The following is a 24,460-nucleotide window of genomic DNA, read 5'->3' as shown; positions in this document are numbered from 1 at the left end:
TTTGAACCAAATTCATGACCCAATACAAAAACTTTGTATTACCTCTAAAGCATTAGAATTGCAGGAATACTGTAGACAAATACAGTATAGATGTGGATACCTTGTAGTATGAATCCTGAAAACTGGGTGTCAGCAACATAATTCTTTTTAAAGTTATTTTTTGTGCTATCAAATATGTCTTTCCTTCAGAAAGTTCAGAACATTCATACAATAAAGGTAACATGGCCAGACTTGCCTGCTTAAAGGTACTATGTCCCTTTTGCAGCCAACCTCAAATTCTGTAGAACTTTGCAGGAATTATGAATATGTCATGTATGTCCTATCTGTGAAATTTAAACGTTAGCAGTGTCCTCATATTCAAATTATGCAAGGAAACCCGTTTACTTGCTAGACTTCACTGTCAGACACTATTGAGTGACTGACTGGCTTTTTTTCTTCTTTGGTAATAACATACATGAAAAGAGTTGTAAAGGGTACATGAGCATTTGTCTACATCAATAACCCACTTCTTGTGATGGCCAAGATTAAACTGATTGAATCTTTGCGCAGCATAAAACGTATGACCATTCAGTACAATTGTCAGAAAATCAAGACTATTACTTTTGGGCTCTATAGCCCTAAGGTCGATTTGACAACTAATAGTCATTATTTTCATACTTGAAGACATTTTCAAGCCCCACCTTTTTTAGGGAAGTTCTAAATAAGTATTATCTTTCAAATGCAGTTGGAATTTTTTTGTTTTTTGGCCTGCAAATGGGACATAGTACCTTTAATACTGTACATCGCGTACACTTTAATGCAGGATACATTTTCATTTACATGTGCAATTTCAACAGTAGAATGATAGTTTAGAATTACTGCCTTTTTTCCTTCCTTTGGTTGTTATTTCATTGCTAGTTGGTTTCATAAAAGAATATAGTATGCAGTACTTATTTTACATGTACTGGTACATTGTAAGTTGTGAAGAGATGTATCTTAAATTTTATCAAGGTAATTTCCTTGAGTTCAGATCCTTTCAATATGTGTTGCAAGGTGGTTATTATATTAAAGTAGAAACTGATCTGCCTTTACAATGAATTTTGCATTTGTCTTTTTTCAGTTTCGGTATTTGCAAGGTTGAAAGCACTTGAGTGTAAAGATCTAAATCTTTTATTCACCGTTAATTTTGTTATTTTTTAGTCAGTGGTAAAACACAGTGTTGGTCTAGGTAGGCATAATTCTGTTTTTCTCAGTTCTGGGCCCCGTTTTATAAAGAGTTGTGATTAATCCAAACCAATCGCAAGTTTGCAGTCTCCTATCTCTTATTTATATAGTTGCCTATGGCAAATAAGTTGCAATCATCAATATCAACAGTTGATAAAGACAAGATCCTGTACTTATACCACAACAATAGTTATTAATAAACTTCAGAGGCCATGCACTGTATACACATGTGGAATGTGATAGTGTCTCTGGCTGCGTTCATGCTTAAGTTTTGAAGGCAGAATGAGCGATCTGAAACGCTCATCGTAAACGCTCATCGTGATCGCAGTTCCACGATGTACATGTAGTGTTCATGCTTACTTCTCTGGCTCCCCAGGCAATTCTCCGTGTGTGGCCTTAATTGGTCTTCCAGCTGGATTCGCAAACCTTCACTGTGCATGCTACGTAGACCCACTAGAGGTCAGTGCGTTGACCCCATTTAAACGCGTTTACAAATTGTAAACGCATCTTTTTGTGAGTTTACAATCGGCGATCGTGATCGCCGTTTTTCGGTGATTCTACAAAAGTGAGCATGAACGCAATCGTGTTTTAAACTAAACGCGTAACAGATGCCTGATTCTGGCCGTCAAAATCAAGCATGAACGCGCCCTCTGTATAACCAAATTCTAACCAGAGTAACCGGATACATGAACCAGGCCTGATAATTACAAAATGTTTTTTCCATTTATTTTCCCCCTGATTTTACTCCCTGATTTTACTCCTATTTCTCCCAATTGTCATTGATTTTTCTTTCTTACTCAAGAGGGGGAGGGGTTGTGGTGGTAGTCGAGGGAAAAAAATCTGTGTTGATTAGTGACCGTATCAGAAGATCATGAATTAGATATACATTGTAAGAAAAGTGAATGCTACATAGTTTGGAGATCACTATAATTAAAACTGGTACAAAGGTGATGGGACCATCAGACTGATATAATATTGGAAAATCCAACAACTCTCCCATGCACTACCCATAGATGTATTTCATACAGACACAGTTCAAGATATATATATGCCCCACATTTGAGAGATACAATTACATGTACATGTATATATACTGGTACTAGAGAGTTCAAGGGAACTGACACTCTCATAAAACATCTGTTTATAGTTTCCACAAGGTTGTTTGATTTTGAAAGGTTTTTTTTAATTGACCGGTTTAATAATATATTCAAATTTTATGCATACTGTTTTTAATAAAGGTTGTTCTTGACAAAGCTTTGCTGAGGCTTGGCACAGGGTTGCCTGACATCATTGCAACAAGTAATGTATGCAGACTGGATTCTAAGTATTGTAGTTCATTCATTAATAACAGGTTAATGGAATAACTTGTCACTACAGGTTCCCAGGAAAGAAGAATCCATAATCTAAATATACATGTATGTTAATAAACCAGTCTATTGCTGCATAGACTTTGCACTCTTAAAAATAAAGCTTGACTATGGGTGTATGTTCTTGTATTTTCACTGCCAAAAAGGGTTGAGTCTGGACTGGATCCAAACAAATTCCTGTATTGATCAATTTAATGTGAATGGTATCAGGAGCTCTTTGCAGTAGAGTTCTTCCACACTTGTTGATAGGTACATGTATGAAGCAAGTCTGAATTAATTAGCATTGGATTATTCATAATATTTTCAAATCAATAGTTCCATTCTTTTTTAAAGAAGACACAAATGATTGACATTACACATGTATACACTTTTGTAGAATGGGCGTCACAATCCATGGAGGACATATTAAACTATTTTTTATAATTTTCAAATCATGTATGATTAAAGCCCTTCTTATTTCCTTATTGAAAAATGTATGTGCATGTATTTTGTGTCGAGATAATGAAAACAAAATTTGATGCGTTTAAAATGAAAGAAAAATATTAATTTGTCAAGGTGATAGATTAATTACCAACCAACCAATCTTTTCTTCATCATGTGTCATAACATCAGTACATAATACACACACACAGCACAATTAGGCCCGATATATACTGTATATATATTGTACATCTTCCCTAGGGAATCCTCGTCTAGTGAAGGTGCTATGTGGAGCATTAAAACACCTTCCAGGGGTGATCAGATCATGGACCTACTACATACATGTACATGTAATAGGTCCATGAGAAGACGTAGGTAGCTTGCCTGTGTGGGCGTTGGAAATGAGCTTAGCAGGTGTTTGGTAGAAAATCCAGTCAGGGCTCTGACATTTCAAGATTCAATGATTTTCATTCGATCGTGGTAGAGAGATATACCAGTATATGTCAAGGTGTAGAGTAACTGGAGGGATGGTGGGGGCGGTGCGAGGGAAACAGGGAGAACTGGAGAAAGGAGGGGATGCTATTGGGGGGGGGGTATTTGGGGGAAGAGTTTGGTGATCAGTTGAAATCCAATCAAGGATATGACATTTCCATATTCACTGGAGTGTAGATTTTCATTACATGGTGGTAGGAGAGATGGATGATAGGCAGGTGAGGAGGTTGGTGGGGGGGGGGGCAGGTCAGGGAAAAAATACTTGAACATTTTGGGGGCTACTTTTAAGCTTGCTTGCATGAAAAATTAAAATAACACTCTTTAATTTGTTTTGCATTGAACTCTATGCAAATTTTGGCGGCTCTTTTACGACTTTTGGGGGCTTTTGGGGCATTTCGGGGGCTAATTTGCCCGAGCCCCCGTGTATTTTTTTTCACTGTGTTGGGGGGGGGGGGGGGGGCTATGTGGGAAAAGAACTTGGTGAAAAGTAGAAATCCCATTATGGATCTGACATTTCTAGATTTACACAAGGAGGAATTATCATTAGATGATGGTTCATTGTATAGGGTTGGATGGGCAGGTGAGGAGAATGGGTACGGGGGGGGGGGGGGGGGGGGGGGGGGGGAGCTGAGAATGTGGGAAGGAAGGGTTAGTTGGGAGGGGGATAAAGGGTAGGAACAGGGAGAGAAGAGATTGAAAAATAGGGGGTGGCAATGGGGGAGTGGAGTAGAGATAAGAATGTACATGTATGTGTGTGCGGAGGGGGGTGAGAATGTTGGAGGAATATGTGGGAATACGGGGTGAGAATGGAAGACCATTGAAACAGGGAAGGGTGCTGCACTGAGGGAAATAGAGGCATGGAAGGGATGGGTAGAGGATGGAGAATGTTGCCAAATGCAATGGTGTTACTACAGGTAATACCAGTCCATATTTTGCTGTTATAATATTAACTAAATACGGTTATTCCTCTGTCACCTAACCTCTTAACAGCCAGCCAGGAAGCAGTCAAGAATCGGTCAGTTTGGAGTCAGGTTTAACATGTAAAAGTCATGGGGGGGATTTGGTTGTGATGACTAAAGTATTGTTGTGGTTGGAGTTTCATTGCAAAGGTCATTCTTTACTCTCTTCGTAAACATATTTGTGACTTCAACTGTTCAAATGCCCTGACAAATACATTTTATGGGCATTTTTGTTGTTGTCCTTGACTGCATATCTGTTGAATGAATGTCAACATCTGTTACTTCTTTGGCACCCAGTAAACTATTTTTTTTTATGTGTGTTTGTCCTTTTTTTTATTGACAGTTCAACTATTGTACAAGAGGACAATGCCAAGTTTGGAATCTATTCGAGAGTAAGTATTCATGATGTGGCTCCAAACCCCCTTCAAATTTTATATTGGTAAAATTTATGGAATTTGGGGGACACTCCAAACAAACACTGGCCACTGACTTAAAAAGTTCATGTGATGCCCTTATTACATGTACATGTAGAATACTTTGAAGTGGGGAGGCTTGACAAAATATAACGTCTAGAATGACAGAAAAAAAACAAATGCAATATTTCAATGTCTTGAGTTTTAAATTTTAAGCAAGGTTTGATGATATATATTCTTAGCTTTGCTGTTAACATAACACCCCATACAGTAAAGTACCACCCCTGCATTATATGTACGTTCTTATATATTACAGTTAATAACATCCTCCTCCCTTTTCATTATTTCGTTCTTTCTCTTCTCTCTCTCTCACCCTCTCTCATTTTCTCTCTCTCTGTCACATACACACACACTCTCTCTTTCTCTCCCTCTCTCTCTCCCTTCCTCTCTCTTTCTCTCTCTCTCTCTCTCTCTTCTTCACTCTCTCTTTCTTTATTTGTTTTTTTGCAGACGACAGAAGGGAGAGCATTATTTGCCAGACTGGTCGATTCACAACGGGTCAATACTAAACGGGTTTCGGAACAAACATTTTATCGACTCGTCCAATTTTTTGCACTTTGCCTCTTTGAGTAAGTAAATATAACATAAACTCACATTTTAAATTATTTTCCAATTTATTTCAGAGTTACCTTTTGTTTCAATAAAACTTTATTTTCAAAATGTACAGTTGTAGTCACAGTTAAAGTTTGGATATTTTTGTGATACTTTGGATGTAGTTTTTTTTAAAGTTCATAGTTTGAATTAAATTTGAATTATTCTTGTATCTGTTAATTTATTTAAAACAACAAGCAAACAATATTGTTTCATGTAATTGAGTTCAAAATAATTTTGGAGTCTTACTTATAAAGTAAAAAATTTTAAATAAATATTTATATGTTTTATTAATCATTCATAATCATATTTTTACAAACAATCATCTAGGAAAATTACAGTTAAAACAACTTACATGGTGCTTTTGAAGAAGAGAAAAAATGTGTCATGATTACTTTACCACGTCTGTAACGTTTCCCTTTACGTAGACATATGTTTTGATGAAGAGAACAATCATGACGATTCTTTTGGTAATAGCCCAAAGCACATTTAAATTTACCATGAGGACAAATATCAGGTGCTTGTGAACCTGCATTTAAGGGTAACAGCGTCAAGGATGCCATATATACATGTAATATCGTCCTTTAAATAACTAGTAGCATAGACCTATCGCTGACAAGTTTATACTTGAAAGGTTGTCTGTCCCTTTTGCAGGCTGAAAATATAAAATTATGTAAATCCTATGGTAAACAAGAGATAATACCAACTAAAAATTCCTCTTAAAAGATTAGAACTGGTAATTACCTCTGAGGAATTATATCGACCATGAGGAATTTCCAAAACATGTTGCAATAAATATGCCTAGAAGGTAGTCTGATTTTCAGTCCTTTGTACTGCATAGTCATATCTTTTGTGCTGAGCATTCCTCAATAATTTTAATTTTGGTCATTGTAAGAAGAGGGTCGTTGATGTGTACAGATGATTATGTACTCTTTACAGCTAATTTTATCTATGTTATTAACAAATTTTAAAAAGTTAGTCACTTACTCAACAGTGTCTGACAGTGAAGTCTAGAGAATAAGAGGTTTCCCTTGTCACTGCTATTAAATTAATAGTTAAACTTTTGAAATTGAATTTCACAGATAGGACATACGTGACATATGTGACATACTCAATTTACTCATGATTCCTGCAAAGTTCTACAGAATTTGATGTTAGCTGCAAGAGGGATACACTACCTTTATAATATCATCATCAAATTTATTTTTCTCCTTCTTTTCCATAGGTGTAATGAAGCAGATGACTTCCATCCTGCCAAGTGTCTCATGAACATGAGTTACACGTTCTTCCATTACTCGGAAGGTACAAAAGCTTGATTAATTAGGAATAAATTCTATGACCCGCCCAAAAGATAATTACGGTACATTTGTATAGTACAGTCAAACCTGTCTATAGCGATCGCCCAAAGGAAACACAAAAGTGGTCTTTGTAGACAGGTTCCTTTAGTACATGTTTTAATGAGAAATCATTTTCAGGGTAACTGACAAAAAATGTGGTCTATGTAGACAGGTGGTCTCTAAAGCAGGTTTGACTGTAATTACAATGACAGTTTTGATGTCTATTGGTCAGACACATTCTCCAGAGTTTGTTACCAGACTTTTTTCGAGAGTAGATGATATTTTGATAATGGTAATAATAAAATGTTTAAAAAACTACTCTTTAACTTTAACAGGCAAGTATCTTTTGGATGTGTCAAAGAACTCATTTCTAAAGATTCAATCCATCACAGTGAATCTATTCAGCATGTAAAGTAATGTCAAAGAAAGCAACTGTGTTCTGACAACTATTTTTTTTTTCATGAATAGAACAATTTGATGTTCCATGATCCTATTTTGTACATTTGGAAATAAAAGGTCAAATATACTTATTAATTGTGATGGAACTTATGATGTTATTATTTTATTAAGAACAATGTCAGTATTATGATCACTAAATAAAGCTCTAATGGTAAATAACTAATTGTAAAGATTACTTCACAAATGTATTTTGCATTGCATTTTAATCTCATCAGGTGCAGGTTTCTTTCCCTCTCTCTCTCTCTCTCTCTCTCTCTCTCTCTCTCTCTCTCTGTATCTCTCTCTCTCTCTCTTTCTTTCTCTCTTCCTCCTTTTCTCTTCCTCTCTCTCTCTCTCTCTCTCTCTCTTTCTCTATCTCTCTCTCTATCTGTCTCTCTCTCTCTCTCTCCCTCTCTCCCTCTCTCCCTCCCTCCCTCTCTCCCCCTCTCTCTCTCTCCTCTCTCTATCAAAAAATAATGCTGCAAAAATTGATGTATTGCAAACATAAACATGTATTAATGTATAAAGGTTGTGGAGAACGGAATCGCTGAAATATTACTTCAATTCTCTCCCTTAGATGTTTTGGAATTCTATCATTCTTTTTATTCCATCTCGTATATTCATTAGAAGTGGAAGATAGAACCCAGGATGTAATATCACCAGATTCAGAGGAGGCAGATGATTCAACGAATGGTGACAACAATAATGCCCTGGGTAAGTCATAAGGAACTACATTTATTTGTATAATATTGGACAATCCTGAATGGGTTAAAGGTAATACAAAGTTTTGGTATGGGGTCATGAATTTGGTTCAAATGAACATATTGGAAGCATTTGCGACCCTACAATATTCAGTGATCGTTGTCTGCGTTGAATTTGAGTCTAAAGTTATGAAATTGTAAATGATAAACTCTTTATGTTGTATAGCTCAAGATATTAATTAAGCTATAATTACTACAGAGCGAAGTGACAGTTGTTGATTCCAAAATATTTTCAAGGCTTGTTCACAATCCATTCTAAGCTGAGTTACCTGGATACTCCAATACAAGATTATCAGTTACCACATTAAGGACCAATTGAAAGTAATTATCAATGGCTTAGCATAGAGTGTCACTTTATAGAATTGAAAGCAGTATGCAAGCTGACATATTTTTATGGGTCGTTTTGCAAAGTCATTTGTAAATGTCCCTTTTTATGGAGGAGCACTCGTAAAAAACCTATCATGTACTGCATGCAGGAAAAGGGTCTTTAACATAACTTGTTTTATTTAATGCACTTTTTCATTCTGCTCCTTTGGGTATAAAATGCTGATAAAAAAAGCCAGAAAGAGTAATTATGTCATTCAATGAATCAATTTCCATTTTTATTAATTTCAAATACCTTACAGGGTGACAAAAGAAAATTAACAAGATTTTACTTGATAATAGTTATATGCTTATTTATTGTGCACAAATGTTATTCAATGTACTATCTCTTTATTGTTTTAACAAAAAACATTCTGAACTTAGTGATTTTTGTTGAAATTTGTTATGGGATTCACGCAAAGTTTTGAGGATACCAAAGGAACATTACTTACAAAGTTTCAATTGTAAAGATTGGTTGAGTTCTTTTTAAGATTTATGTGGAACAAAATAAAATCTTGTTGCATTTTGGTTAGACACCCATACATTTCATAAAGCTTCTTGTAGAGTACATTTTGAAGTATGATGTACTGTTATTTTGATCAATTTCACATCGAAATCAAAAGAGATCATTACAATTTATTTCAATCACAATTTGATTAATTGGTGATCAAGTTTTGATGTGCTAGATGTATGCATTTTAATGTGAAATGTGAACTATGGTCTCATGAATAAAATATGAAAGTATAAGTCTGAGATGAAGTTTAATCCTTCAGTAAAAAATACCTTTAGTAAACATCCTGCTTTTTCCAGTCCATATTGAAAGGTAACATTTAACTGCATTCCATTTAAATGTTTTTCCCCACACATTAACAAATTCAAATTTATAGTTTTATCATGTACAGGTATCTGAAATATATTCTTTGGCATTCTTGTTCAAATATGTTTTGTGAAAACATGAAATTTCCTTGGAGTACTGTACATGCAGCAATAAAAGAAGATATTTGAGTTGCCAATTTGAAGATGAAAGACTGATCATGTAGCTTTCTAAATTTGAAATAACACAGAAAGAGTCCCAAAGCTCCCCACCCCCTCTATTTATTTCTGCATCCATTAGAATATTGGAGATATGAAGTAATATAGGGCCGTTTGTTATCTAATGTAATTATATTCTGGTAATATTATTTTGATAATCCCCCTACTCCTGAATGTGAATCATTTCTCTTTTGTTTCTATTTCACAGAATCGCCTTCAAATCCAAAGCCTCCTAAAGTAAAGAGCTTCCTGTATACTCATCTTAAAGAACAACCGATTTGGTGAGTTGCAGTATAATATGATTCTAAGAATAGTAACTAGAGACACAAAAATAAAGGAGAAGCAGGAGAAAAATAAGAAAGAGTAGCATGAGAAAAAGTAGCAACAGAATAGAATAGAAGAAAGAAAGAAGAAGATAAAGAAGAAGAAGAAAGAGAGAGATATGTATATCATCAGAGGGGGGGGGGGGGGTTAAAAATGCCCAAAGTCAATTTGTTTTGGCAATTTTCTATGAGGTATTGTAAATACATTAAAATAAACTTCCTTGTTAAAGGGATTGTTTAACAATGTTAAATCTGAGATACACGGCCCTACGTGTTATCAGTGTCTGTGATATGGTGTAATATTGAAGCCCTGCAAAAATTGCGCTTCAAAATGATCAAGAAGTGCCTCAAAAAAGCAAAAATCTTTGAGTGACCGGTTTTACCATACTCGTTTTGCTTGTTATGAAAACCGTCAGGCGAACGGTTTTCAAAATTTGTAATTCCAATCATAAATATCTTGATAATCAGACAGGCGATCGGCTTGTAAAAGTCATGGGGTTCCTGACTAACCTAAAGGTTTATAATTATCATCGCATTATGAGCTAAATCCTGAATTTTGTTTCAGAATCTGAGACAAAGTTACCGGATCCCTTTAAGAGCTAGTCATATATTGACAATTTGATAATTATAATATTCATTGGTCTATGATAAAGTTAGAACATGTTCAGAGCTCCTTTGTTTAATGCTATAAAGCATTCAGCACCATTTTCTTCTTCACATCCAATACATTTCCTACATGGATAGATTTAATCAATATCATTAATTGTTATCAAATAATTATGATACATGTACGTGAGTGATGTAACCTTTAAAATGTGCTAAATTCAATTTCAATTTCATTTTATTGTCCGATGGAAACTTGCTTTGCTCACATTTGAAACACAACTTTACTTAAAGATAAACTTTAGTACTGGTAATGCGATTGCATTGTGAAAGAAAAGGTGTGGAAAGAATCAGAAACAGTTGATCATGTAGCATGTAAGTATTGGTGTGCACTGCAAGGTTCTGGAGTCATCAAAATCATAATAAATTTGACCGAGTCTTGGTAAAGTAACAAGCACACACATAGAAAGCTATATATGGGACAACACACATGGTGTCGGGGCTAGTACTACCTTGATTTCCTTGTCTTTCTATGCTCATTACTCAGCCAGTATATATTTTCTTTCAAAATTGTTTGGCACCAGCTTTTACCAGCACTGGAGTTTATCTTTAATATAATATATATACATGGCATAGAGAGATATTATTATAACGCGATAAAACAGAAACAGGATTCACATCATGCTAGCTTGTTCCAGCATGTTGTAATATCATAATGAAATATTAAAAAAACACTTTCTTTCTTGACACCAGGATGTAAATTCAACCCATTAACATGTGTTTTTCCACCTGATATTCCGTTATTGAGCTGGTACTGTTTATGTGCAATGATATTTTTTGTTTTCAAGTTCCTGTTTTCTTGGGAAAGTCCAATGTATATGGCCATTTGCTGTCCTCTGCACTGCCAAGAATAATGGGAATTATAATTATAATATCAAAAGTGTAATTTGTCCTTGATTTTGGTCTAATCAAAGCTCTCGTAGGGTGATCACCTTGATTGAATTTTCAGAATACTAAAACCAAAGATGCAGTTGTTATGAATAGTATAGATATTCATGATCATGTTGGTTTTATTTGTATGTGCACACGCATTGAGAATCTTTGTGTGTGTAAATCATAGAAGTGAAGTAAGGTACAACAGTCATGGTAACATTCTTTAGATTTTCCAATTATTTCTCACATGTAGTGTTGTTTTGTTTTGTTATTTGAGAGGGGGGAAGATAGAGTAGGATTTAGAACACTTGTGTCCATATTCCATAATATAGTTTGTAATGTATGACATTTTATAGATGACCTCATATATGCACGTCCTATATGCATGCTCATGAATGAAACATTGTTTATCATGCAGGAAATGCCAACGGTTCTGGAATGCATCTTTCTTTGAGTCTGTACATCATGAGAGAACACAACACTCGCCTGATGGAAAAAGGTGAGGCAAATTTAATAGACAATTTTCACAATGTAAATCAAATTTAAAGCATAAATCTTTGTTAAGTGCCAAGTTTCAAATTATTTCATTCACCTGTTACAAATAATTGTATTTCAATAGTCAGAATGCGAGTTGGATACATTAATTTTCGCTAGATAGAATAAACAGTACAGCTTGTCCTACCTAATATCAAGGAATGTATGCAATTCGCTTTCTGACTTTTGAAATACAGATGAATTTAATAATTTGTAAGGAGGCACTTAACAAAGATTTGTGCATGAAACTTGATCAAATTACAAAAAATGGTCTATTCAGACCTAGTCTCATCCATACTTTCCTCTTGACCATTTTTTGTTTGCATTGTTGTAATCCGAGTTTGGAAAGAATGGCACTTAACAAAGATTTGTGCATGAAATTTGATCAAATTACAAAAAATGGTCTATTCAGACCTAGTCTCATCCATACTTTCCTCTTGACCATTTTTTGTTTGCATTGTTGTAATCCGAGTTCGGAAAGAATGGCACTTAACAAAGATTTGTGCATGAAATTTGATCAAATTACAAAAAATGGTCTATTCAGACCTAGTCTCATCCATACTTTCCTCTTGACCATTTTTTTTTTGCAATGTTGTAATCCGAGTTCGCAAAGAATGAAGGAAGATGTTTAGATAGTTGCATACAGTATTGAAAATATGCAGACCTTTTTTTTTTTTTTATCTTGTTTTCTTCTTTTTATAATGGATTGGTCTTGAATTGTTGTAGTTTTTATCAAAATTATAATTAATAAAAAAAAATATGTTATTCATTTGTACCTCCCAAAATCTCTGCTATCAGGGCCAAACCTTCTACTAGAATTTGTAAACATAATCCTACTTGTTCATGGTCACTTGGTCATGCATTAATTGATGAAAGAACTAAACGTTTTCAAAACTTTCTGTATTTCATGTTGTAACATTCATTGTTGCTAGGTAGGACAAACATTATGGCCTGTCCTACATATCATTCACAGAATGTATGCAATTCACATTCTGAATATTGAATATAATTATTTGTGATATGGCACTTAACAAAGTTTGTGCATTGAATTTGATTACATTACAAAAATGGCCTTTTGTATTAAAGGTACTATGTCCCTTTTGCAGCCAACCTCAAATTCTGTAGAACTTTGCAGGAATTATGAATATGTCATGTATGTCCTATCTGTGAAATTTAAACGTTTGCAGTGTCCTCATATTCAAAATATGCAAGGAAACCCGTTTACTTGCTAGACTTCAATGTCAGACACTATTGAGTGACTGACTGGCTTTTTTTCTTCTTTGGTAATAACATACATAAAAAGAGTTGTAAAGGGTACATGAGCTTTTTTTGCATCAATAACCCACTTCTTGTGATGGCCAAGATTAAACTGATTGAATCTTTGCACAGCATAAAACGTATGACCATTCGGTACAATTGTCAGAAAATCAAGACTATTACTTTTGGGCTCTATAGCCCTAAAGTCGATTTGACAACTAATAGTCATTATTTTCCCACTTGAAGACATTTTCAAGCCCCACCTTTTTTAGGGAAGTTCTAAATAAGTATTATCTTTCAAATGCAGTTGGAATTTAACCTTTTCATTTTTTGGCCTGCAAATGGGACATAGTACCTTTAAAGTTGCTGTATTCACTTATTTACGTGATCTTTGCAGAGGACACTGGAGGCATATGAGTTCTGAAGAGCAAGAGCTAGCAGAAATTATGGAAGAGAACATCACGTTTGGTCAGCTAGCTACCTTCCTGCACAACATGATGGGACTGGGTCTATCGGAACAGTTCACAAGAAGATTCCTGGACAAGATGGGAGTGATAGGAAACATCACCAAAGGTTTGTGAATAATATTTAATGTTACCGGTATATGATTTAGAAACAGCCTGCTTTCTTCTATTACTGGGGGAGGGGGCAGCCCAAATGATAGGCACAGCTTAGCTGTTATGAACATTAAATGTCAACTAGAATTTTGAGATAATCTCACTGCCTATTAAAGTGGTTTTGAAAACAATATTGACCTCTTCCTATGATAACACATCTATTTGCAGATACACTTCAAGCTGACACCCTTTATCATGTGACACAAAGTATTCTGTAGGATTGTGTGTTGCAACCCTGTAGCTTTGGGAGCTATAAGATTATTCATAAAAGTCTAAAGCCAACAAAAGATCTTGCAGTTTGATTTCTAGAAGTGTTTGTGGCCATGTAGATGTAGAGTAAAAATATGTAAGAAAAAATGTAGACCTATATATATATTAAAGCTTCCTATCTCACTCCTATCACACTCTTTCCCTTTCCCTTTCCCTCCCTTCTCCCTTCCCTTCTCTCTCTCTCTCTCTCTCTCTCTCTCTCTCTCTCTCTTGTTCCCCTTACTACCCCTTCCCCATCTCTCTCTCTCTCTTTCTCTCTCTCTTTCTCTCTCTTTCTCTCTCTCTTTCTCTCTCTCTTTCTCTCTCTCTTTCTTTATCGCTATCAATTCAGATCAGTATGATATGCTAGCAGCAAACATTGCTTCGCACTTCAAAGCCACTTCGCACTTCCAACCCGCCTCCGGTAAGGAGACCAGACAGTGGTCTCTAAGCAACCTGGGCACACCCATCAGGCGGAGACTGAGCAGTCTGATGAAGCAACCTAGCAAGCATTGACCCCCAGAGGCAGAGTTCACTGACCTCACCTGAGCCAGGCTTGCCCAGTACATTCCTGCCATAGCAACATGCTGAGTATTGAGATTGAATCTTGTTAGCTTGAGAGCCATCTGTACAGAGTTTTGCCGACTTGGTTTCAGTTTCTCACAACATGGCATTTATGTTCTTTTGTTTTGTGCTTGCCCAACAAAGCAGTTTTTTCCTTATCGTGCCTGACTGATTTTGGCCAAATTCTGCTAATCGATGACACTGGTTGGTGTTAGTGGTAGGAGAATACAGTCATGTGACCAATCCTCTTAGCCATTCACAGTGAGATGTATTTTCTTCTTTACTCATCCCTTTGAAATCTGCATTATAAAGGATGTGACATCAGTTTTATAAATATTGAAGGTCGCATTCGTCATTTGAAAACTAAAGCATCAGTGTGAATAAAAGTTCACACACAGGTACCCAACCTGAGGAAGCCACTCCCTTTAAACAAACGCACATTTTATCTTGCCTGACTTCAGCGCTGACGTGATAGATATGCTTGCCACAGTCACAAACAAATCAACTTGCTATAAAACTCATTGGTAGTGAAACCCTCTTGCGTCAATCATTCCAAATTTTCTGGTTTGGCTCAATAACTTGTGATTCAGAGCCCCAACCAAATATGACAGATATAAGGTAGAAAGGGCTAAAAATGTAGTTTCATGAATATCTTGCTTTTAATGATTGAAATCTCAAAAAGGAAAACAAGCTTTAAAGTCCTTAAATTGGCTACACATTGAGAAATTTAAAATGATTGTTTTTCAATAACAATTTACCATTTTTCAACTTTTTACAACATTCTTGCCCATATATTGTTTTCAGAGACATTACATTTTATTAGAACAATGTAGCAATAAAAGAAGAATATTATTGTTGCCAATTTGAAAGACAGTAGGTGAAAATGAATCAGCTCAAGCAGGCAGCTTAAAACATCAGAATACTAATATGAAAACATTATTAATGGTTATTGTTTCAACAGAACACATGCAGATGAGAAAAGAAGTTGTGCTGCTGTTTTAGAAACGCTTGTTACAGCTACAAACAATGAAGTTCATTACACTTTGTAGAACAAAAATTGTTCAGGTACTCATACTTGAACATACTCAATAAAGCCTCCTGTTACCGTCTCCAATTGACAGCAATTTGCTTTTAATTTTACCAGTCAGCATAATTCTTTTCATTAAGAAAAGAAGAAAAAGGATATCTGAGTCATACATTCTCACAAATCAACTCGCCTAACCCAACTCTGAATGAAATGCACTCACTTATAATGCATGTGAAAAGGAAATGAATACAGCTTAAACAGATTAAAACGTGGTCACCGCTTATTTATTTTCCTTCTGACATATATATGTATAAATAAAAGACAGCTCAAGTTGTCTAATGTGTATATACATCTCTTAATTCTAAACTCAATATCACACAATTCACAATGTGGTCTTGCCATGTACACATTAGGTTGCATACTGTTTTCTATACCACCCAACTCTCAAACTTTTTTCTATCATCATAGGATTATTTTCTGACAACTTGATTCATCTTCTCAATTTCAAATATATTTCATGATTATTCAAAGGCTATCTGTAGAGTTTGTATCCACTCTGAAGCTGCAACTCTCATATTGGTAGATTAATTTGCAAATTACTGTGTTAGTGTTTAGTGGTTAAAATATGCAACTGTGGTATGTGATATTGTCAAGAAAATGTTTACCCTGCATGCAATTAATACTTGGGCGTTGAAAGTGCACTAATAACCTGAAAATAGTTTGCTCGGTATGTTAGGGGTTCCATTTTGCTATACTATACTCAAAATATAAGCTTCAAATATTACTTTTATTGCAAGTTCAAACACACTCACTCCATTTACATAAAATTATAATAATAATAGGTCCATTTTATATAGTGCAGCTACTAAATGAATATACACTACTGAGCTTAATACAAAGTATCATATTAGAGTGTATTACCCTGGCTATAGCTGAGCCTTACTATGGCGCTAAAGCTTTCAAGGAATTTCTTCCTACCGGGTACCAATTTACTTTACCTGGGTGTAGAGTGGCAAATGTAGATTAATGTCTTGCCAAAGGATATTAGTTCTGCGGCAGGACTTGGACCGCTCGAGTAGACTTGAAGATACACTTGTAAGCACTCGCACAGAATATGGCCCGTATAGAACCCAAGTCTGATTGGGTTACCATGTGTCCAACTTTTAAAGGTAAAGACCAGTATTGGAAACGCCCCAATTTCAAAAAATGAAATGGAAGCTCTCATTTCCAATCATGTGAAAGAATATGTTCTGACTAATACATGATGATAAAAAATTTGCCGGGAAACCGCCTACTAATTCATATATTTGATAAATTTGTTTCTCTCATGGTCTGTGAGAGATATAGGGTAGTCCCATATACATCTTTCTGTGTATAGTGCTTGTAACTTTACGAAGAATGGGCCAAATTTCTTATCATTTTGATGATTCCAGAACCTTGCAGATGCTAGATGCTAGATGATCAACCTTTTCTGATCGATTCCACAACGTTTCTTTCACATTGCAATCGCATGACCATAACTGGTCTTTACCTTTAATCATAAAGAGTGCCAGACTGGCAAATTATCATACAGTACTTGTGTATTAGACAATTGAAATCTCTATACTCCCCCTTCTTTTTTTTGTAGAGGGTCACCAATGTAGAGTCTTTTAGGAGCCCATTCCTTTTTGTGTATATGTTAAACTAACAACTAGGCTCCTCACCTAATAATTGAAAATGAGGAAATTAGATGTGATTTAGATGTGCAATATAGAATTATAATTTGTTTCTGATGGTACTATGCTGTGAGAGAACAAATGGCAAATGTATTCTACCATCTGTATATAGTTTCACTATATTATATAAGCATACTGTACAAGAGTCAAATGTTATGCAGGAAATATACATGTTGTATGTGTAAATATATAAGGGAAATGTATTGGGTTTAAAAGTTTAAAACACATATAAATCAGTATTGGAATGTACATGTGCATTTGGTTTTGGTCGGCTCTGGTCTGTGAATTGCCAATAAAGTGAGAAGAGGGGGAATATGAGATGGTATCAGTGAAAAAAATACATGGGGGCTCTGGGCGAATTAGCCCGCGAAATGCCAAAAAGAGCCCCTAAAAAAATTTGCATAGAGTTCAATGCAAAACAAATTAAAGAGTGTTATTTTCATGCAAGCAAGCTTGAAAAGTAGCCCCCAAAGTATTTTTTTTTTCCTGGATCATATTGGTATATGCTTTGCTTTATACATTAGCTTTTGTATTTATAGCCCTCATTGCACATTTAATTTGAAATATCTTAAAGGGTTCTTTGGGTATGTTAGAATATAACAGTATTGCACAATTGCACATTTAGCGTGTAGATTTTGGCCATATAGAGCAATAAATCTGCTGAATATGCTTGTGTCAATGCGCATGGTATAACAAGTGCAATATGAGTATTGGGTTACAGTAATTGTTATCAGTCATCAGTTTTTGTTTACACCTGTACATTCTTTTTATCAGTTATCAAATGACTATCAAATACATCTACACTGTATGTTGCCATTATTAAAGTAATGTATTTTACATGTACGTGTATCATTAGTATTATATTGGTTTTCTTAAACATTAAACATGTTTGAAAATATAATCTCTTTTAATATATTCTTTGGATGGGAAAAAAATCATTTTGTTTCATGTTTTTGTTCTTCATCTGTGATATTTTGTTGATATTCCTCTTTCCGAAAGCAAATTTATCAAAGTTTCAATACTTTTTATTTGGGCTGCAAATCTATTACTTGATTATTTTTTTAACAATCCAATTAGGACAATTTTGTAAAAAATTGTTAAAAATTAGTGTGCTGCAGGATGTGTACTTAAAATATGATTTCAACAGGTTTTTATTACATTTCTTGGTATGGTTATATTTTGTATTTAAACCACTAATGTTATACATGTATAATATGTACAGGTAAACAGTTATTTTTCAAACCTCAAAGGAAAGGTTTATATAATATCAGTTTTATCAGGGAGGTCCCAGCATTATAAATGTCATTTTTCTGACATTGATTTTAAAATGGTTATTTTCTGTAAAGAATATGATATCATTTGCTTAGAGGCGAAGTCATTCACTCAATGAAAAATCATTTTGTCTTCTGGTTGTCAGGAGACAATCCCAATACTTGGTGATTTGGTTTTTTGCTCTGTTGAATATGCATGCTGATTATTCATGAAATATTTTACTACAATCAAATTGTCAATTTATACAAGTATTAAATATGATATTCAGTATTAATTGTGCCACAGGAAATCTCAGAACAAGCAAAGTATGCATAATCAAGTTTTGTTGTGACCAGCACCATAAGATCTGACAACTTTGTGATCAAAATGGAAAAATGATAGTTCATTTGATGTGATGCATGTATCTATGAAAGCATAACCAAAAATGAAAAGCTCTTCCTTTTACTGCACCAGACGTGCTATGCCATAATATTGCATCTGATTTAGATTCTGTAACTTTGTAAAGAGTTTATTTGATATGTGACGTTCTCACAATCTTATTGGATTTTACAGGAAATAGAAATCTTGCCCTCATTTTCTTTCTCTCTTTCTTTTTGATCATTTAGTATCATGTCGTTCATTGCGGGGCCTCGCACTAACTCTTTTTCGATGTTGGTTCGGATTGACATGTAGAGGGCTTCCGTGCATGAGCCCTATGTATTACATTTCGAAAATGTAGGTTATCCGGACTTAGATTTGGGGTACCTATTTGTCCCGGGCGCCTGGTTAGTCCCGAGTTAGTGTCAAGCCCTGCTCATTGCGCGACTTGGAAGCCCTGACATTAGAGAATTCTGCTCTTCCTATAAATCTCTGTGCCTATGTGTATTCCCATTGTATGCCTTGTTTGAATTGTGCTTTAGCAGAATTCTATATCTAATCTTATTTCAATTTTCTTTCAAAACCCAGTTTGAATCCGGTCATGAGATGTATGGTGATCCTAGATGTTCTTCAAAAACTGTAAAATTGTGAAATCACTCATTGTGATTTAATTTTTTTCTATCTTTTCTTCATTCTGACAAATAAAGATTAATGTTATTATGTATTGTCTATTAGGCAATGACATTCAAATGTATGTGATGTAAAATCTAGATGTATAATTTGTAATGTACATGTATATATGTATATGGTGCTGTAAAACTTGAATATATGACTAAAAAATGGGGGGAAATAAATAAACATATGTACTTAACATTTCAACAGTTTTGAGGTGCAATTTGTTTTTGATTGTTTGAGTGATTTTAATTTGCTTTGTTTTTTTCTTTTTTCTTCTTTTAGTATATTCTTTCTTCATTACTATGAAATTATTTTTTCATATACTTTCCTTAATCTTTTCTCTCACACTCTCTCGTAAAGGACTCTCTCTCTCTTTCTCTCTCACTCCCACGCCCCTCCCCTCCCCTCCCCTCCCCTCCCTCATCTTCCTCTTCACTCTCCTATCCACATTTATTTTAATGCAAGAATATTTTTTGTCCTTCATTTTTATTAACCCACCTCTATTTCTGTCTCATCCTCTCCTCTAGCTTCATTGTCACACACCCATCTCTCATCAAATATTCAAAATTTCCTCTTTTCATCTTTCTTTCCCAATTAAAGTGATCTACTTATCAATAAATTCTCAATTCGGGTTATAGATAGTAGTAAGATTTGTATTTCAAGTTCATTCAATTTACATGTACAACTAATATCAATATATCTCTCATTGACATCTATTATAAAGGTAACTTCCATCATACATTAATGAATGAAGGAAACAAAATACTGGTGCATAAAAACAATAGGCATAATTATGACTATACCCAAGAATTCAACAAAAGACACATCACTTTTAATACACATCATTTTAGCAGTAAACTTCAATGTGTCACTACTTAAAGTAGATCACTTAAGTCAATTTTCAAGTATGTTGATACTTTGTAAACTAATTGGTGATTTTAGTGATATAACATCCATTAGTAAATGCATCTAAACAAGTAATTCTTGCAAGGTAACAAACCATCTGTCCATGACCAGAAAGGCGTCATCTCTAGTTTGAAGTACATATATTTTGGTTCCTTCTCAAAGGAAAAAGTTTTTTTAATTTTATCTTTTTTAATTTGTAATATCTGCACAATAAAAGTGAGAGATTAATAGTATTGTTCAACATTGTACTTCGTCCAAAAGGGAATTTAAAAAAAAAACTATATGTATTTCATCTACCAACTGATGGAAGAAGAAAAAAAAAAGAGAAAAGCTTATCATTTCTTCAAATTTCAAAACAATGTTTAAAAATTTCGAGTTGGATACCACATGGATTAACACTAAGTGCAAGATGTCAACTTAATTTTTCTTTTCATGCAGAAGGTAACAGCATTCTTCCTATGTTCTTGTTAAAACTGTAACATCAACAATAAGGCTATGTTATAGTCCAAAAGGGGATTCCCCAAAATTGTCTAGCTTATAAAATCCCTGAGAAACAAGACAAAAAATGAGAAAATCAAAATAGTGATATGTACATTATTTACGATCTTTACATTCAAATGAAGAAATATGTTGTGTTTTTTTTTACTTCTTTTCAAAAAAGGAAGAATTTTACATTATTCACAGACCAGTGGTTTGCCATCAATGTGCATACTGGTGTAGGGGAAAGAATACAGAGCTTAGTCAGCTAATCGGCATATCTTTCAAAATACATTAAAAGGGAATACTGTGCTCTGTATAACTAAATTACCAAGTACATGTATTTAATAAATGATTGTTCTTGACAAATAATACTGGGTCACTTAAGGAGATTTTCAGTTAATCCATTTCTAATTTCATACTTTGTTAATCTTCTGAGAGTCTAGTTTTACGCACTTCAAGTAGGCTCAAATAGCCATGGTTCTTAAAATCCAATGATATATTTTCCTTTATCACCGTTTGCAGCAAAAAAGGGTGTAAACACACAGTTGAACACAGAGTTAACACCCCTCTATTGGCTCTACCTACACAGAGATGATATACCCCACTCCTAAAGTCAATCTCCACTAAAAATATAATAAACTTACATAGGTTAGTGAAATTGTAACTCGCATTTAAATACGACTTCAACATGGATTGGATTCTTCTGTGTCACATACACTATATATCAAATACCGGTAATCAAAAAATTCATCGTCATAAATAAATAACATTCATTGGTCGAGTATACACTGTATGTCCCGTTCAGTAGCAAAGTGCAACACAAAAATGATTCTATTAAGTCCTATTTCCATCAAAAGGAACAAGATTATTCTAGAACACATATATAAGGAATAAGACTTCTTCAATATTTCATAATAAAAATAAGTTGTAAAGTTGCAAATATGTTACAAATCTCAAATATTTCCGAGACGCCCTGATAGTCCTGCATAAATTAAACTAATCATAATAAGACTTCAAAAGTGAAAAGATTTCATGCACATGACTGCACTTTTGTTTTCCGTAATTTACCTACCCTTGCACTATGTCGATGTAGGTAAAAAATAAAATGGTTATGGATTTGCTGTAAAGTGCAACATTCATATCAAATCTTACTTAGCCGAAAATTACATTTTTCAGACATCAATACATGACTACATGTACAAAAAAATTCTGTCTTTAAAGAATTGAGCTGACCTCCAAGTCATGCTCTTCATAGTAGGAACCAGGCAATCCAACACAAAATTTAAGACTCCAGTGTTAGACAGTATGGATTGTTACTGAAGGTTTAAAGTGGCTCAAACAGTATTTTAGAAGTGTTCTTATTACTGTATAAGCAGGACTAATATACCAGGTCATGGAGCGAATTAGTAGCACTTTGTAACTGAACAGAAAAATTGACAAATACTCTTTGGATTGGAATTTTGATTGTACAAATTAATATGCTCATTCAGCACCTCAATAACGACAATTTTTCAACTCTTTATTTGCCCATATCTATTCCTAATGGAAAGTCTTCCTAAATCTGGCCCTCAATAGATTGTAAGCTTCCCTGTGGCCTAAACTGGCTTACCGGCCCACCAGGGAACCAGGGGCCAATTTCTTAAAAGTTAGTGGACATCCAGAAGAAATGTGTGGTAGTTCTATAACACGTTTCAATGGGATATCCAAGAATTTAGACTTATGACGGTTTCCCGCAAAACGGCCCCCTGAGCTCTGCAGCTGAGCATGGCCAAAGAAGCTTATCAAGACAAAGAAACAAATAACCTGGAAGTGAGAAAAGGCAAACTGGCCAAACACAGCTAGAACAAAGAACACCCACAGGGCCTACACGGAGACCACTAGGAATCAGGAATCGGTATCTCCCTGCCATAAAAGGGGGGCGCCGTTATGTAATCAGTGCTATTCATCCCCTGTCCTTTGTTTACCCAAGCACTCAAAGCTGGACCATACAGGCAGGCACACAAGGCCTGTTTTCACTATCTTGAGATTGCCAAATATCCAGCTATTTGAACTATCCCGATCTGCAAACTATCCAGCTAATTTGCGTCTACATCAGACCGAAGTAGCAATTAGCGGGATATTTGGTGGGGATTGCCATCCCAGGATATCTTGGGATAGTTTGCAAAATATCGGACTATTTGGCAAAATATCCAGCTATTTGTCCTGTGCGTCTTCACCAGACCGAAGACTAGCCATATGCGCTAACGCTGAGCAAAATATCTCGAGCTAATTTCTCAAGGTCGCGGTCGAATCTCGAGCTGATGAAGACGCTCGAATATCTCGAGCTAATTTCTCAAGGTCGAGGTCGAATCTCGAGCTGATGAAGACGCTCAAGGTCGAGGTCGAATCTCGAGCTGATGAAGACACGATTTGTAACTTCGGGATTATTTCCCAAATCAGAAATAGCGGGCGATCTCGAGATGATGAGGACGCGCCTACAGAGTGCTCTAATCATCCACTAGTGTCTCTGGGAAAGAGGGACAAAGCAATAGTACTTGGCAACAATTGACACTGACTTTAACAAATACACAATGGATCGGGATTAACCAAGAGTCAGGTCATTGTGCAAATAGTAGGAAATCAAATAGAGATTGGGAAAGACGCATGCCTGTGGAGAGAATGACAGAGAGGGAGGGTAGGGGGTGAGCGGGAGGCGCATATTTTTTTTACACAACTGTTTAGCCATTTTCGCGAAAAAATTCCAAGAAGTGCTCTGGTGAAAGAGTCTAATTGGTCAGCGCACATTATGTGCAAGCGCACGTACACCATCGAAATCGAAATTGGTTTGAGTTCGTTGACGTACACCCAGGTAAGGGAAGATTATAGAAAGGGGGAAGGATAGTGAAGAGGATATGGAGAAGGAAAAACAACGAAATACATAAGGAAAGAGAAGAGGATAAGTCAAAGGAAGAACATAGAAATACATAATTGAAGAGCTAAGAGGTTCATAGATCTAGACTAAAATAAGTAAAAACAGAAGGAAAAAAGGAATCTATCAGATTAAAACAAAGAAATATAGATGACGAAGGAGAAAAGGATAGATTGAAGGAGAAACAAAGGAATACATAAAACAAAAGAGAAGAGGTTAGAATTAAGGAGAACAAAGGGAATACATTAACGAAGGACACTGAAGGAAAAACAAAGAAATATAAACAAAGGAGAAAAAGGATAGGTTGAAGAAGAAAAAAAGAAATACATGACAAAAGAGGAGAGGTTAGATTGAAGAAGAAGGGTAATGCTAGACTCTGTCTCTAGTCGTTTGCACAGTATATTTGACTGAAGTGGCTAAACAGTTGTGTAAAAAAAATATGCGCGAGCGGGAGGGAGAAGAGAGGTAATCAACAGAAAGGGGAGCGGGAAAAGGATAGAGAAGGACAAGATACAAAAAGAAAGATAGGGATAGACAGAAAGGCAATGAAGAGAAGGGGGAGAATTGCTTATTCATAATAGATATGAGGGAGGTGTTTCGTGCT

General features: G+C 35.1%; 1 protein-coding gene across 4 annotated transcripts in view; it reads left to right on the top strand.

The window, feature by feature from the left end:
- LOC100890202 (uncharacterized protein KIAA0513) overlaps nucleotides 1–15,682 on the top strand; it is a 32,382-nt gene extending 16,700 nt beyond the window's left edge. For 2 of the 4 annotated variants that reach the window (XM_030975249.1, XM_003723647.3), the window contains exons 4-11: nucleotides 4,785–4,833; nucleotides 5,365–5,483; nucleotides 6,731–6,807; nucleotides 7,908–7,994; nucleotides 9,645–9,717; nucleotides 11,714–11,794; nucleotides 13,484–13,659; nucleotides 14,305–15,682. In XM_030975249.1, the coding sequence (XP_030831109.1) occupies nucleotides 4,785–4,833; nucleotides 5,365–5,483; nucleotides 6,731–6,807; nucleotides 7,908–7,994; nucleotides 9,645–9,717; nucleotides 11,714–11,794; nucleotides 13,484–13,659; nucleotides 14,305–14,468 (826 nt within the window). In that variant the 3' untranslated portion in view covers nucleotides 14,469–15,682. The remainder of the gene's footprint in view (nucleotides 1–4,784; nucleotides 4,834–5,364; nucleotides 5,484–6,730; nucleotides 6,808–7,907; nucleotides 7,995–9,644; nucleotides 9,718–11,713; nucleotides 11,795–13,483; nucleotides 13,660–14,304) is intronic. The other 2 variants (XM_030975251.1, XM_030975250.1) reach the window with 1 other exon arrangement.
- Nucleotides 15,683–24,460: the final 8,778 nt, after the last annotated feature.

Source organism: Strongylocentrotus purpuratus, unplaced genomic scaffold, assembly GCF_000002235.5.
Source record: "Strongylocentrotus purpuratus isolate Spur 01 unplaced genomic scaffold, Spur_5.0 spur5_scaffold_8, whole genome shotgun sequence".
NCBI classification, from domain to species: Eukaryota; Metazoa; Echinodermata; class Echinoidea; order Camarodonta; family Strongylocentrotidae; genus Strongylocentrotus; species Strongylocentrotus purpuratus.
Note: the sequence above shows the minus strand (reverse complement) of the source record. Positions and strands in the feature narration are given on the sequence as shown.